This window comes from Chaetodon auriga, chromosome 16, assembly GCF_051107435.1.
Source record: "Chaetodon auriga isolate fChaAug3 chromosome 16, fChaAug3.hap1, whole genome shotgun sequence".
NCBI classification, from domain to species: domain Eukaryota; kingdom Metazoa; phylum Chordata; class Actinopteri; order Chaetodontiformes; family Chaetodontidae; genus Chaetodon; species Chaetodon auriga.
The window spans coordinates 7,202,148-7,218,402 of NC_135089.1; the positions used below are offsets into that span (position 1 = coordinate 7,202,148).

Sequence of the window (16,255 nt, forward strand, 5' to 3'; positions counted from 1 at the left end):
CCCCTGAAACGCTGAGATGAACGTACCCTTTTACCTTTTCAAGTCTAAGGCCGGTTGACGATACTTTACGATATGTCTCAAACTCATGAACAGACAACATATTAAAAATTAGATAATTACATTGTTAAGTTAGTGTGTATTTATATATATATATATATATATATATATATATATGACTGTTCTGGGTAAAAGAAAACTAGTTTATCTGTACAAAGTGCGAACATCCAACATTCCTACTCAGTGATGCATACAGTAGTAGACTACAATGTTGCCAAAGGCAGTTATCTGTCTCCATGTGCAGTATTGAAAGGCGCTTAAGATCATTTTCATCTTGCTCATGGAAAGGAAAAAATGGGTTATATGCTATATACTTTGTCAATATCTGTACAGAGACATACATTACATATATATATATGTATTTATATACTTTGATTTTAAAGGGTTTCATTCCAAAACTCGCCATCCCTTTGAGAAAAAGTCGCTAACTTGATAAAATACATTTCTATCGAAAAAGTACTAGTATTAAACAAAAATAAAGTTTTAAAATATTGGAAAACTTGTCTCAATGTGAGTACCGACTCTGATTCTTTCTCACCTCAGATTCTTTTGTCTTTTGGTCCAAGGCCTTCTATCACCTCTGCATTTCTGCTGCTTTAGTGTTGATAATCACTCACTTTGAAATCTTTCCTCTTTTCAGCTTCACATGAATACTCAATATTCTCGAGACATGAAACGTGAAATCAGTACAGTCTACTAATGCTTTTTCCTCCATAGCTTTAGCTTTAGACACTCATAGCACCCCTATTAGCCGACGCATGAGGTGTATGGAGAGTGTTTGGAAAACAGATTGCAGGTTTTACTTAAAAACAATCAATGAAAACTATCACGAACGCTTAGCCGCAAGTATTTCAGAATGAAACTCTTTTGTGTGTGTGTGTGTGTGTGTGTGTGAGCACATCAACTCAGTTTCAGTATTTATCCAGAGACTATTTATGATCTTATGGGTCGGTTCTCACTGATGTGTGGCTTAAAATACTATTTTTAAGCATCAATAGCCGGTTTATTTCCATCCTAAACTGGAAGAATGTCAAGATGTTTCTCTAAAGACATTAATGCATTGTTGGTGCATAAAAGATTAAAATGTTTCTTACTCCCTTAATTTCTTTTAATGTACAAGCTGCTGCTTTTCAAAGCAGGTTTTTCCAGCACAATATTTCAAGCAAATGAAACTTTGCAGTGATGTAAACATACAACAAGCCTCTTATCTGAAGGAAAGATAATTGGAGAAATACGCTGTTCAGCTGAACGCATACAGCATGTTCATGTACCCTCTATGCCAGAAAACACCTAATGTGTCAATCCATCGCCCTGTACTCTTTCTCACTAGCACCAAATTCATACCTAATGCTCAAAGAGAAACAATATGCACTGCTTTAAAAGTAGAGCTGGCGGCAAACCAGGCCGCACTCAAATATGCAGATGATGCACAGTTCTGCACCTTTTATCCAGCAGAGCTAAAAATACTCAAAGCTGGCTGTCAATATTCAAACTTCAAAGCCAGTATTTGCATCAGATGCTAGCGTAAAGAAGAAAAAAACCCATAACATCAAAAAATGTCTCTTTACAAATACAACTGGTGCTCACTGAAACTTAGGCACAAAGAAAATAGCTGCATTATGTGAGTTCAATGTACTGTGGATGTATCATTGAGGCCTCTGTGTTGTACGTGCAGGAGATTGCATGCTTGATGACAGCTTTCGGGAAGACGCCATCCTTTCAAGAGGCTTCTTCCCATTTGCGGGAGACTTGAGACTTACTTCAGAAGTGGAAGACTTGGATTTGCCAACGTTTAATAGAGTGCGACTGAGAGAGCTGGGGGGTTTGGAAGACGCCTTTGTCTCTGACTTTGTCTCACCTCCACGAGTGTCTAAAGATGCCTGTGAAGAAACAGCATCTCCTGTCTTTCCCTTATCACCATCAAGGTCCTTGGCTTGTCCATTCTGCTTGCATGTCCTCTCTGAGGCCTTTTTGGCAAGCATGGTGCTTTTTCCTAAATCAGCCGACCGGCGGCTTTCCCTTTGTCGGAGGGCGCTCTTGAAGAAAGACAACCCCTTTTCTTCAGGTTTGCTGCTGCGCTGAAGGTCTCTGGTGGACACGCTGGGTGAGCGCAGGCTAGTGACAGAAGAGCTGCTGCTGGAGCTCCTCATTAGTCTCCTCTCAGGCCGGTTGCTTTCCCCACTCCGAGACAGCGAAGAGCGGGCTAACGAGCTGCCTCGGAGACTGTCGGCCAGGGGGCTAGTGTGCATAGAATCTCTGCTGAAGCTCCTTTCTACCAGCTTTTTCCGACTACCCATGGAGCTTTTCTCACTGATGCTGGAACTCTTCTTTGCCGTTGGTGAGGGAGAAGCTGAGGACTGAGGTGTGGAGCGGACGCATGGCTTATGTAGTGGTGTTTCTACAGGCTGAGCTGCCTCCTTTGTTTTGGAAGGAGTTCCACTGGGCGTAGAGGTGCTTTTCTTGGCATTTACGCTCTTTTCTTTAGTATTGCTCGTCTTTTTGCCTTTCACAGGTGTACTGGAAGACGTCTCAGAAGCAGATGTCTTGTGGGTTGAGCACAAACGTTTTTTGGAGGTTTTCTCTTGCTCCACTTTGCTGGAAGTCTTCGTGGAGCCTGTGCTTTCTGCCTTTGAGGCAAATCCTCCGATACTGCTCTTACGTTTCTGTTCTTTGGAGGGAGTAGCTTGGGCGGATAGAATGTTTTGGTCTATAGCTGTAATCTGGTTGTTGTTTTCAGTTGGCTCATTTTTGGTGCTCTTCTTTTCCACTGGAGTGGGAGCCCTGCAGTACATCATGTCTAGGAACCTCTTATTGTGGTCCTGGTCACTCAAGTTGCCCTCTATCATAGACAGGGGAGACCTGCTGCCAAAGTAGCGCTCATGTCTACTGTAGCTGCCAAAACACGACGTGGAAACTTTGTCATCGCAGGCTTCGCCTATCCTCTCGAGAGGTGGAGAGCATCGGGAGTCGAGGGAGAAACGTGAGGGCGAGTTCGATCTCATGTGAAGCTTCGCAGAGAGAGACCACGAAGGCTTTATCCCGCTGTCGCTGAAGGCTAAAGGACTAGCGATGGACGACCTGGAGGACAAGCTCTGACGCTGAATGCTCCTCACAAAAGGGCGGACAGAGAAGCCTCCTGAAAACAAGGAAATAAGAATCATTGTGTTTTTGTTAGCTTAGAATGAGCCCTTCATATCTACAAAGGAAGAGAGCCCCACCAACTTTCTACCGTAGCCCCAGAACAGACAAACCAAACACTTCCTCTAGAGGGCACCTTCTGAGTTTTTATATTACCTGAAGGCCACCATAGGTTCAACTGGTGGTCTGCAGACCAGGTCTGTTCACACTGATTTAGACTAATAATGATGACAAATTTATAAAAAGTGAAAATATTAAACAATAACAGGCTAATTAGGCCTTAATAAAATCTATGATTTCGTTTTATTTGAACATCAGGCCACCATAGTGTATGCTTAAAATAATTCGAGCCCTTGGACAAATGTAGTTGAGGTCCTCCACACTTGGAAAGAGAGGGGTAAGGCGAGGGGTGTTGAGTTGGTTGCATTTGCAGCCTCACCACTGTTGAGACACTCAAACATATAGTAAAACATATAAGTAATAAAAAACTGGTTCTATCCACAGTGAGATCTGTGAAAACTGCATTAAATACCAGTTTGCCTGGACAACATATTTGGGGTCTATGCTGACCCTGTGTTCTGGAGGGTTAAACACAGCCTGCATTTATATTAACCACAAGCAGCAGCTCGAGCCACATCTGTCTCCATTTGGATCCACTCGGTATGTGAAGTTTCCCGCAGAAAAGGAGCTCTGTCAGGCACGGCTTCCCGCTCGTCTCAGTCACACGTGACGCATTCACACCACTTTCTTACTTTCTACAGCAAACTCTGAACTTCATGCTTCTGTTAGTTCTGTGACCTGAAACTGAAAACATGAGCCCAAAGACAGCAGCAGTTCATGTGCGTGCAATCACAAAGAATAACAATCTCAGTCTCACCGTCATCTTCACTGCGTTCTCCTGGAAACTCGACTGACTCAGCCAGTGATGCCAGAGAGGTGCGTCTGGATGAAGCTCCAGAGGCCAAGCTGGCAGGCCTACTGCCAGGTAACCTGTTGATCCAGTGGTCACACAGAGATGAACTGGTGGATCCTGCGTAAAAGACAATAAAAACTCTAATAAGACAATGTCTCCAAAAGGTGTGGTAGGTACATACACATTAAAATAATTTTCAAAAAAAGTGATACTTTATTCTCAGAATACTAAATGCAGCAAATATAAGACACACACAAGGAAATAAATACTGACCAGCAACAGAGCTGTTGGCCGACCACGAGGGAATCGCCGTCCTCCGCTGGTAGAACAGTATATAGGCCGTCTGCTGGCACACGTCATCGTCGGCTACTGGTGAAACCTCACTGTCATCAAAGCAGTACCACTGACCATCGATGGAGTTCTTGCAGTAGGCTGTGAGTGCAGAGCAAAGAGGAGAACAGGTCAAAATGGATGATGAACATATTTAATTCTACAGCCTCATTATTCTCACATACAACCTCTGAACTAACGGTTCATAGTGTTACCTGTGTAGTGGCCTCCGTGCATGTTCCCGTGGTGGTTGCACACAGCATACAGGTCATACAGGTAGTCATCGGGGTTTCTTCCCAGGCCATACGGCCGTCTCCATGGCGACCAATGGGAGGGTAAACTCCAGCTGCTCTGGCTTCTCTTAACCACATGAGGAGCCATGTCCATGCCCATCAGCGGGAACCTCACCATGTTCTGCATCTTCACCCTGCGGTCCCCCTCCTGGAAGAGACGGCAGCATAAACTGATCAGCACTGAAGAACGACTCCAGCCTACTTATTAGACACAGCCTGTAGGCTTGCAGTGGGGTGACATATTACTTGTTATCACACAGTGTATTGAAGGTCTCATGAAAAATTGTAGCTCCAACCATTAATGAGGATTTCTAACTGCTTGATCTGTTTAATCAAACCTACAAACGATGCAGGCTTTAAAAAAACGAACCACGTGAGGCTGGGTATTGTTTGAAATTTAGTGCTACACAATATCTGAGTTTCAGCACTGATATTAAAACAATAATTTTTCTATACCTCAAAGTATTTTGATTCACATTAATAAAAACAAATGAAGATCTTAAATGGTAAATACTGACTAAACACAGGCATCTGTTTAAAACTGCCAAAATATTTCATTTAAATCAGGACCTGTTAAAAGAAATAGTTAACAAATCAACACATCTGACCATATTTTTGATCATCAGAGCTTTTGACATGTTTCAGTCAGTGCAAAAATAAATTGATACCAAGCCCTTATCATAGAGTGTGCTAACAACAGAATGCTCAGATATCCAACATCAAGTCAAACACAAAACAACTTGAAGCCAAATAAAAATAGGAGTGATTCGTGCTCTTCGTACTCAGAAAGCACTTTCAGTTTCCAGTGGTTGGTCGAGCTTAAATACCTGTCTGAACCGCTTGAGATGCAGTATGAGCACATCCGGCAGCGTCCACAGGCTGAGCTTAATGCGGCCCTGCTGCAGCTGCTTGCAGTGGGGGCAGCGCCACGCGTCGTCTGGGGCCAGCTGAAACACACAGAGCACCAATCAAGGCCGAGCTCCAACCGCACTGCTTAGAAAACAGCCTTCACACAGGATGAGGCCCAGAGTTTTTCCTTCTATTCTCCTCCAGAGCAATCGCAGGCAAGTCAAACCACAATGTCTATGTAGGTCTGTGCTCAGAGTTTCTGGTTTATTCCAAACATAGCATTAGGAGTCAAATGCACAGCAGAGCCACAGAGAGCGAAAGGCTTTTTGAACTTTAGCAGAAGAATAATAAACCGGTGGGGGGACAAATGTGAGGCTATACTTCAAAATATACTTAACACTGACCATGTGCCAAGGCAAGTCTAAGATTTATTTTCTCATGTCAAACTACTGACAGTGCAGTAATCGGCTGTGTGTGTATCTGTGTATGCACGCATCAGCCATGTGTGTTTGTATTTGTGTACGCATGCAGCGGCCTCGTGCGCGGTCACAATCTTACCTGCTCCTCCTTCGTGTAGAGCTGAAAGCACTGAGCGAGGGTGCAGGCCTGCGGCTGGTGATGTTGTTCCCTGTGCAGATACACACTCTCAGCATCGGGAATGTACTCCTCCTCAGTGTGTCCAAACAGGCTGTGGGGAAGACGAAGCACAGTCAGCAGCCAACCCAGAAATTTGATGAGCTCTGAAAACTTATTAAACTTTTGGTGAAGATGTGACTTCCATTTGACCAGCGAAGAGTGTGTGTATGTGTGTGTTAAGCACACAACATAGTAATTAGTTTACGGGAGGAAACGAGAGCAGACATGTTGTTGATTGTGCAGACTGAACTTCAGACGCTGGTGTTTACGTGGTCTAAAACCACACGTGTTTGAAATTCAGCACTTTTTAAAGAAGATTAAGCAAGTTTATGGTTCAAAAGGGAATCATTTGATGAATAGCGCCTAATTCAAGGGCTTTAGTTTAGTCCTGTAGGTTCAGTCCTGTAAAACAGCCCTTGATAAGTTCAAGATGCTGCTCAGCTTGACGGACTTTCTTTTCAGAAATCCTGCACAATGCAGAGACTGTCACCATCAATTTTACTGTAACGCTGCCTCACCTTCACCAGCAAACCTGTCTTCTTCACTGACACATGAAGGTGCAGTGGTGTGTGGGCGAACTTATCTTCGTGACTGGCAAACTGCCTCCTAAGCCAATGAGCAGTCACATTAAAGGACCAGTGTGTAAGATTTAATAATAATAATAATAATAATAATAAACTTTATCTGTATAGCATCTTTCATACAAGGAATCCAGCTCAGTGCTTTACAACAAAGAAATCACATGCATGAAATGCAGGTGTCATTTAGGGGGATCTATTAGCAGAATATGGCAGAAATTAAATATGATAATCATAACTATGTTTTCATTAGCATATAATCACCTGAAAACAAGAATGACTGTGTTGTTGTTACCTCAGGATGAGCTCTTTATATCTACAGAAAGAAAGCCCAGAAGGGACAAACCAAACACTGACTCTCCTTCACTCGAGGGGGATTCAGTTGGTTGCAGTCTGAGACCTCACTGCTAGATCCCACTAAATACACCACACTGGTCCTTTAAGTTGATAAACAGGTTTGAGGGTTTGATGAGCTGATCGATCACCTTGTTTCAATACGTGACGGTGCTGGCAGACACCGCTGCAAGACATATCTTTCATTTAAAACTGATTCAGTCATCCCAGCTGTGCTGCCCACATAATCGTGTACACGGAAAAACTCGTTAGCCTGCCTGTGAATGAATGGCCTTCACTAAAATGACATTAAATTACAAATATATTACAAATTCAATGTCATGTCTACAAAGCAAGTTATTAAAATGAGTGGCTTGACCTGTTCTTTCAAATGAACATTTTGTCTGAATCAAACGACATTTGATGTATGAATGTCTCCCACACAGTTCTGCATCAGCCTAGCTTTTCAAAATATATTATTCCCAATGACAATTAGAGACCTGGCTTCTTTCCATTCTGTAAAGGACAAACATACTGTGCATAAAACAAAACAGAACGTTAGCAAATATTCATCTTTTTCACTCACTAGTCCTTGGTCTCTTTGTCCCACTCGACCACAATCTTCACATGTGGTGGACCCCCTTGTCCACAGGACTTGTATGCTCTGTAGCGGAAAGAAATGAAGACATTTACTCAAGGTGTCACTTATTAATGGGATTTTATACCTCTTCATTTATGTCACTGTAGAGTAGTAAGAAAAGCCTTTTCTGGGAAATGTGTGCCACACTATCCACATGCATTTCAATGCACTTTAAAAATGGGGTCAGTGTGAAGGAAACTTTCTATAGAGGATGGGTTGATCCAGTATGACCTTAAAAAAATGAAATCATTTAGTTGCTCTTAAAGAGCAGAAATAAGTTAAAAGATGCAATATATTTCTGTGATAGCTTTTGTTGAGGTCATAGAATTGTGTGCACGACAGTCAAAGACAGTTCTTATGAAACAACATATTTATCAATCACAGGCACTTTATTTCACTTTGACTCATGCACCTCTGGGGAGCACTAATGTTGTGACTTGTTTTTATTGTTGTCAACCTCTGCGCGTAATAAGCCAAACGTGCTAAACAGGCATTTTAAAAGTCAAAATCATGTTCGGGCATGCCACCTAAAGCAGCCTATGAGAGGAACAGAACTGATGAGGTAAGAAGAAGAATAAGATGAGGTGGATGTAACATGTTTACACAGTGTTTACTTTGATTTCAGCCTTGTTCACTTTCACCTTTCACTGAAATTAATGCTTAAAAAACACTTATGGTTTCAAATACCTGCATTCCCCTGTTGGGTAAAGCTCTGTGTATATTTGCCCAATGACATTTAAATATTCTTGACAGTTTCTAGACTGTTTTTCCACCTTTTCAACATGAACGCCGTTATGTCCGGAGATGTCTGAAAGCTTACACAGTACACACAGATACACAGCATAATTCAACAGTAAATGGATCCTCTATAAACAGCAGAACTGACCTATCCACAGTTGGATGACACAGCGGTCGCTCATCTTGAGGAAGGAGGTAGGTGATACCAACGACGCCAACCACCCGAAGACTGAAAGGTCCAACCTACACAGAGACAACATCAATACCGAAAATGTCACTGATAGTAGTCACACATTCATTTCACTTATTTGACTCATTTTCTTCTGGCTCCTATTTGAAAAGCTAATTTTCTCATCCATCCACCTTTCCACTTAAGCATCGACCCATTTACTGCATATTTAATTCATAAGGCTGGTTGCTTGTTCCTCTTCCTACCTGAATGTAGACCCCAGGCCTCAATAGATGTCTCATTTTCTCCAGGATCTCCTTCTGTAGAGCATCCCAGGTCACAGTGCGCTCCATGTACAGTACAAAAGGCAATCCAAACCTAAGACAACAGAATATGTGGAGTTTTGTCTGCTGTTATGGATTTCTATTGATTTCTCCAGGAAGCCTTGAACAACACCAATACCCCATGATGACATTACGACCATCTTTAGGAACAACCAAAAACTGGATGTTGTGTTATAATGATACCTCAAATCTTTACTATTAACAAGAACAGGAGACAAGAGCGTGTGTTAAAGGGACATAAGACAGACGGGGGCCAAGTTAGCGTCACAGAACATAAGATATTCGGACTGTAGTACCTCTTTCCTTGGTGGCCGCTACAAGCTCTGTTACACACCAGGAGGATCATTTTTTCAGGTCCCAGGTTTTTATTGGGAGATGCAGTTAAAGGCGTCATGGCCCCCTGCATGAAAGACGGAGTCCTGCTGATTTCTGTCCCATATTTCAAGTTGTTATGATTCAGGTTTGCCAGAAGACTTCCTGTGAAAGATAGAAACAACTCTCCATAGATATCCTTCTATTGACTTAACGTAATAAAAGCTGAATATCTGCAGAATAAAAGTGTGGTTCACCTCTTTTTGTGCGTATGTTTTCCAGTTTGAAGGTCTCTGGTGTCTCAAAGGCAAATATGGAATCGCTCTCTTGAATGATGTCAAGATCGTCGTCATCATCACAAAAGGAACGATGAAAACCGTCATAGTACATTTCAGTCAAAACAAACTGAAAGAGGAAAAAAAGAGAGTGCATTTAAAAAAATCTGTACCATCCATAATGTCTCGTTTCTTTTTGTTTTACACTGTCAATTCAAAAATAACAGTCACCACCATATCGCCTCTCATCCTGCTGTCGCCCTCATTAATATTTACTCTTGTGACATTTTCATCCTGCCAGCTTTCATCAATGTTAGCACTCGGCTGTTGTTGCACCCTGAGGACAACTGTGTTTAAACACGCCTTACTCTGAAACTCTGAGTCCACCTCACAAAGAATCCTGGGTATATGACAAACTGCTGTTCAGAGGTGGAACTGGCTTCAGGAACAGTGTGCTAACATTGTGTGACTGTAACACAGTCTCACTGTGTCAGACCCTGAGCTGATAAGAGACAGGAATAGCACCTGGTCCATTGGGATCTTGGTCTCACGTGACACCGCATCTCTGAGGCGATAGACGGTGCTGTTGAGTGGAACAGCAACTCCAATCCTCATACAGTGAGAGTACTTCCCCTGGTAGACCACTGTCACATACAGGGGCCTGGCAAAAACAGTGAACATACAGAACACACTTTACTATGCAAGCATGGTTTCTCCTGCTTTACAGCCACGGTTTATATGTTTGGGAATATTGTAAGATGTTAGATTAGAGGGATTTCTTTTGCTGGACTGAAGACACCTGGAACATGATGTTTTGGTTTGAAACTGCACACTCCTCCCAAACCTGTTTGCTGCTCCTCTTGCACTCTCACCCTCCCCCCCGCCCCCCCCACACACACACTCCTAACACACCAGGTCACATTCCTTCTATAACCGCACACAGCAATATTTCTTTCAGGTACTTGTAAACTTGTCAACACACACACACACAGTTTGACTTTCAATGAAAGTTAACTTGTATACATGGTTCCTTGCCTTTGCTCAGACGGTTAAAAAAACAAGAGAAATAAACCACAAACGTTTTTTGAAAGCCTTACAGCCAATATATGTTTACTTTAATTTTGCATAAACCTTTTAATCCAGTAATAATTACATGTCATGAACATGTAAAAACCTGTCAGCGAGCAACCGTTAACTGATCATGCTGTAGCACAGCTCATGAGAGTAACCCACCGTGTGTGTGGCAGTGGGATCGGTAAGGAGATGCAGAGGAAGGGATCAAACGTATTGCTCTGCTTTTGGCAATGTGGGCAGGTGAGAGAAGACCTGTTGGGACAAAATTAAATCTCTTAATATAGCAGATCATGTGGCCATAATGGGGAAAAAACATGGGACTTTTATTGGACATAAAGTTTACCTGTACTGAGCCTGAAACAGTTCTTGCACAAACGACCCAGCAGAGAGGGGAGGAGATGGCCCCTCTATGCTTTGGTCATCTTCTTCAATAGGCGGCTGGATGGACACAAACAGGTTTCATTAGACTGATTTAGATTTATAAGTTCTAAATAATACCAGTCTATCAGGGTTTATCAGCTATTGTGTAAGCCTTCATATACTGTTGTTATTGACTAGTTCCAGGAAAGAGAGATGAGGCAAGACCAGGCAAGCCAAGCGTAACTGTACTGTGCAATGCAGCCCATTTTTAAGATACACTAAGCGAGAATGCTTCAAACATCTGTGAGTTACAATGCAATGTAACAAAAAATCAATAAAAAGTGGAAAAACTACTTTCAGCTTTCCAGACACAAAGGACTGTATGGATGAGCAATAACTGTTGTATAAATGTTCAGTTATCCATTATACTTCAGGTGAGTGTTGGTGGACTACATACATTCAGTGTTTTTCAATAAACGCCAAACTATGTCTGGAACAACCCCTGCAACTCCTCTAACCTCACCTTTATAGCAGGCCTGCTGTTGGGGTTGGTCGTGTTGAGGTCCTCGTGCACTCTGTCCAGCAGCCACAGGAGAAACTCCTGAGCATCGTGCTGAGCGTTCCCTTTAAACTGGGTGGCATTTTTCGACACAGCGTTCTGCAACAAACAGCACGGCGCAAATATTACAATGCATGCAAGGCCAAAATCTCAACACTGTTTATTTGTCAGTCATGAAAACTCATGACAGGCTGCAGACCCTGAAAGTCATTTGTGCAGCAGTGTTGTGAGTCAGTAGTACTGGCATTTCCAGCCTGCGTTAGCAAAGTAAACATTTCCACGAGGAGTGCACCACTAGGATTCACAGAGAACTTACCTTAAAATCCCTGCTGTGCTGAGGTGTGTATTCAAACGTCCACAAAGCCCGCACAAGTCCTGACAGTTGCTCTGTAACTTCTCCTTTGGCCAGAGGACCCTTCTTCTGCAGATGCACGCCATTTGTCTTTGGTTTGTCCTCATCGAGCTCGCTGTCTTTATAGTGCTCCAAAACCAGGTACTCAGCAAAGAGTTCGGTGTTACTGAGGCACTGCAGAATCGCATTCATGAAGCAGGTGTTCCCGTGGTTTTTGAGACCTGACACTCCAGGAACTCTCTCTCCAGACAGGAAAGACCCGAGGTCTCCATCATCCATGGGCACATCTTTACCTCCAGATTTAAAAGTGGAAAATCCTCCATCATCTTTGTCATCTTCTGTCTGCACTTCAGATCCAAAGTGAGATAACGCTGTCAGTGTCCTCAGGACCCTGCTCATAAAACTGCCCACTGAGCGCACTGAGCCTCGCCTGAACAGCTTCTTGCTGAAGCTCGACTTCTTGTCCTTGGTTGCGGCTTTGCAAGACATGATTTCTTCTTTCACAGGCGTGCAACTCAGACAGATGTGTCGGGAAGAACGACAGCCATATCACTGGCTGCTATCTGCTGCTCCATCTCAAAACATGTAGACAGCAACGACGCCAACTACTTCACGTTAAATCTTACGCTGCAGGCAGCATTTGGTGTATTAGCTAACCTTAGCTGATAATACCATTTTAATTGAGGTGTGTAAAGCATGCAGCGGTGGAAGGTTAATTTCACTTGTCAAATAACGTTAGCAAATTGTACGCTACAACCTTGCCTAAAACATTGGCGATGGCCAATCATGTAATGAATTAAGAAGCATACCATAGTCACTGCTCAGGTCAGTTGTTTTACGTGTGCAATTTGCTCCGGGGTTACCTTGTTTTTGCGCTTTGCCGCCCCGCAGCAATGAATCAACATCGGTTACGCTGAGAGCCAAGACAGCAGTGTTAGCTAATTTAGCTAACGCTGACGCTAGCTACAATAACAACAAGACGAACTGAAACAGCAATAGTCCTTTCCGGCGTTTTTGTCCATGTCCAAAAGAAACTGATAGTCCGCCATGGTATGCAGGTAATGACAGTTAAAGTGGAGAGAGTGTCCGAAATTTGGTTAATCTCACATTTGTCACATATTTGGAGGTTCATTCGGGCTAAGCTACCAAATTGCAGAATCGTTTTACTTCTTCTTCTTCTTTTTCTTCTTGTTTGTGTTGGCAGCTGGTGCGCTGGTTTACAACTGCACTACCGCCACCTACTGGACTGGAGTTAGAGCAGCAGCCTGGCAGTAAAACGTTTTTAGTCACCCTGTTTGTAAGTAACTAAATACATAGCCAGCCATTTTGATTACTAAATCAGCAATGCAATTGCACATATTGATAAATAAAGAAATATTCTCCTTTCAACAGCTATATTACTTGAAGGAAGGAAATCTGCAGCACCCGCTCAACAATATCAGGACAATCTTGTCAGTGGAAATAAGCTATCCACAAAGAGTTCATTGAGATAACTTTGACCTGTTCTCCACCCAGACACACTCAGATAACTTTCCTCATCTTATGGTATTTAAGTCACAGATACTGAAGGTAGCAACATCAATAATCATTTTGTAAATCAAGCATGCCTGTTTTCTGCTTTTACCTGTCATGACCTCTAAAATATATTTATTCTGCTTTCATTAGTCATATGTGCTTGCTTTTGTGGGATGTATGCTCTAGTGCACCTGAAGGTTAACCCAGTACTAAAGCATTAACCAGACTCTCCTCATCATTATTGGAATTTCTAACCTTTAAACCCATATTTCAGCTATTGTTGATTTGAATGCACCACTCCAAATCTGAAGTGCCTGTACCAGCTCAATATCCGTTTTTTGTGCCTTTTGAGCTGTAGAAAAGATGTGAGATTAATGACAGATGACCATGATGAAAAAAGAATTCATGTGTCAAAACAAATAAAAATGATAAAAAGCAAATAAAATAAAATTCAGTCATTGAGTCGGTGCCATTTGTCAGTTCACTCTTCTGCCTGAGGGAGGCACAGTGAGCATGGAGAGAAAAAGAGACACAGAGACAAGATGTGTCCATATGTGCAAATACATTGTCTAAGAAAGTGTGTACCTCATTGCAATGAGTTTATGTGTGTGTTTGCATGTGCGTGTGTGCATGTGTATGGATGTATTTGTATGTTCCTGAAGAGAGTGAAGAAGTTCAAATGCATTACTTCATCTCCATGTTCACATCTTTGCATCTTAAGTGAAGCAAACAAAATAATCCAAATTTTGTTACCTTAATGGCACAATATGTAAAATTGAATAAAGCGGACTTGAGGGTGTGAGAGTGCAAACACTGTGAGTTAGTGGTGAATGCATCTTCTTATTTAATCAATATGAATCATCTGTTTTCCTTCTCAGGAAGGTAGGCTGGGAAGATAAAGATAGCAGAGAAAAGAAAATGATTTTAAGCCTAATTAAGCTAATGTGAAAGAAAACATAGACTTTGCACTTGTTTTTTTTCTAATCTACTTAAGGCAGAACATCCTGTTTACCGTGTAAAGTCCAAATACTATGTGGGATGACAAATATCAGTTTTATTCCTCATACTGTAATGACAGCGTTGGTGGTAGGATAGAAAACAACTCATAAATGAAAATCCTCAACATTAAGGAAGAGCTGTGTCATGAGGGGGCTTGTTGGGCCACAACTCACAATCTAAGTAGTTCAAATGCCTAAATTAATAAATAAAAAGATGGTATACAACATATTGCATCATATGCTGCCGTTCTAGTCACTCTATTAAAGAAAATCTGAGTGTGTCAGAAAGTGCTTTTTTGAGAGAGAGAGAATGAGTTTTGATTCATGAGTGATAGTTTTGTGTTATTAAAGATCTGATTGGCTGCTTAGTGTAAACACTGGTAGTTTTATTGGGTAGAAATCAACCTGTTAGACGTCATTGCGGGAGCGCCTCAACACATACACACTCCTCACCACTGGGTGGCTCTACATGCATCCCTGCTCTCCTGACATCTTTTGGTCATATGTACTGCTGCTTTGGAAGATTTTGGAAGCAGCTTTGTGCTGCTCATCACTGAACAAAGGGGGTCAAATGTGTGGAGGGTGCATCTTTTTTGACCTGTCAACAGTTCACATGATCAGAACACCTGACTGATGATGCCTCCATTGTTCCAGGTTTGGGGCTGAGCTGCAATTCGAATGGCAGGATCAGCAGAACGTGTTGATATTGATTTGTGGTTAAATGCTGGTGACCATGCTGTTGGGAAGTATTCAGAGTGCACATCAACATTCTACGGCTTCAACTTATAAGACAATATGGTTGGGACAAAATACTTATGGGATGTACTGCAAAAGCATGCAATGAAAATATATGAAGCCACATGGCAGCAAATACAAGTTTCTGCATACAACGCGCCTCTTCTCAACAGAAAACACTGCTGGGAATCATCTCATATGTACTAGAGAGATGAAAGGGACAGAGGGAAAAGGCTGATGTGCTTCTCCAGCAGTTGCAACACACTAATGAAAGTAAGTGTCTGAATGACCTTTGAACGACTCAGAAAACCGAAGATGTAAGTGTGATTCGAAGGTATAGAGCAGTGACTTGACACTGGTTGGTGCTGCAGTCCTCACAGGACTGGGGTCCATCAGAATGTAATAAAAAAGCAATATAAAACTGAAGAAATAACTCACCTATAAAAAATACACATAAGTAAACATATCATTACAAAAAACACAATTTCCGATATATCATCCGTTTTGCTTTCATCTTGGTCACAGCTCAATCCTTCACTTGCTGTTTGCCATCGACACTTCAAGCAGTTGGGGGCAGCTGGGGAAGTTCTCTAATGATGTGTCCATGGAAACAAGGCAAAGGGTCACATGTGTCTTATCACTCAACACGGGAAAAGCCTTCTCTCCAATTTAGCTGAGAATTTGAAATGGTGTCAAAACATATCAAAATCAGAGTGAAGTCTACCTTTTGTTTCCCCTCATTAGCGAATTAGAGAAGGTTTCTGACGTGATTCTCCAGGCTCAAGCCTTCACTCTCCTCCTCAGCCTGTTTATGTGTTATTTCCCCCTCAGTCACAGCACAGGAGGCACTTGCAATCAGCCATAGGTGAAACCAGTGAGAAAACAAAGTCTAAAAACCAACAACTGAAGCCCTTAACACTGGCAATCATCCAATCATGACCCGCGTGAGGATCAAGTATTACCCAGCATTGACTCGGAGCTGAAAAACAGTGGCTGCAGGACACATTGTGACATCTGAACTGCAGCTATTATCTTCTTAAATGAGTGTTTTCCCAAC

At 42.2% G+C, this 16,255-nt stretch overlaps 1 protein-coding gene across 1 annotated transcript; it reads right to left on the reverse strand.

Annotated features, from left to right (window-relative positions):
* Positions 1 to 1,561: 1,561 nt before the first annotated feature.
* usp31 (ubiquitin specific peptidase 31) lies at positions 1,562 to 13,144 on the reverse strand. Its single transcript, XM_076752602.1, has 16 exons — positions 11,915 to 13,144; positions 11,563 to 11,697; positions 11,023 to 11,117; positions 10,839 to 10,931; positions 10,131 to 10,266; positions 9,588 to 9,735; positions 9,315 to 9,495; positions 8,941 to 9,052; positions 8,654 to 8,748; positions 7,714 to 7,791; positions 6,139 to 6,268; positions 5,559 to 5,678; positions 4,654 to 4,879; positions 4,382 to 4,540; positions 4,073 to 4,225; positions 1,562 to 3,193 (listed from the first exon to the last, which is right to left on the reverse strand). Exons 1-16 carry the CDS (start codon positions 12,437 to 12,439, stop codon positions 1,704 to 1,706), a joined length of 3,876 nt encoding a protein of 1,291 aa, XP_076608717.1. The 5' UTR covers positions 12,440 to 13,144; the 3' UTR covers positions 1,562 to 1,703.
* Between the last annotated feature and the right edge of the window lie 3,111 nt (positions 13,145 to 16,255).

Excerpts from the sequence above, each read along its gene's own strand:
- usp31 (XM_076752602.1), bottom strand. The coding sequence starts at position 12,439 with ATGTCTTGCAAAGCCGCAACCAAGGACAAGAAGTCGAGCTTCAGCAAG. Across the intron at positions 10,267-10,838 it reads ATCCCACTGCCACACACACG|GCCCCTGTATGTGACAGTGG; the intron begins GTGGGTTACTCT and ends TGTTTTTGCCAG. Across the intron at positions 9,053-9,314 it reads AGCGGCCACCAAGGAAAGAG|GTTTGGATTGCCTTTTGTAC; the intron begins GTACTACAGTCC and ends CTGTTGTCTTAG.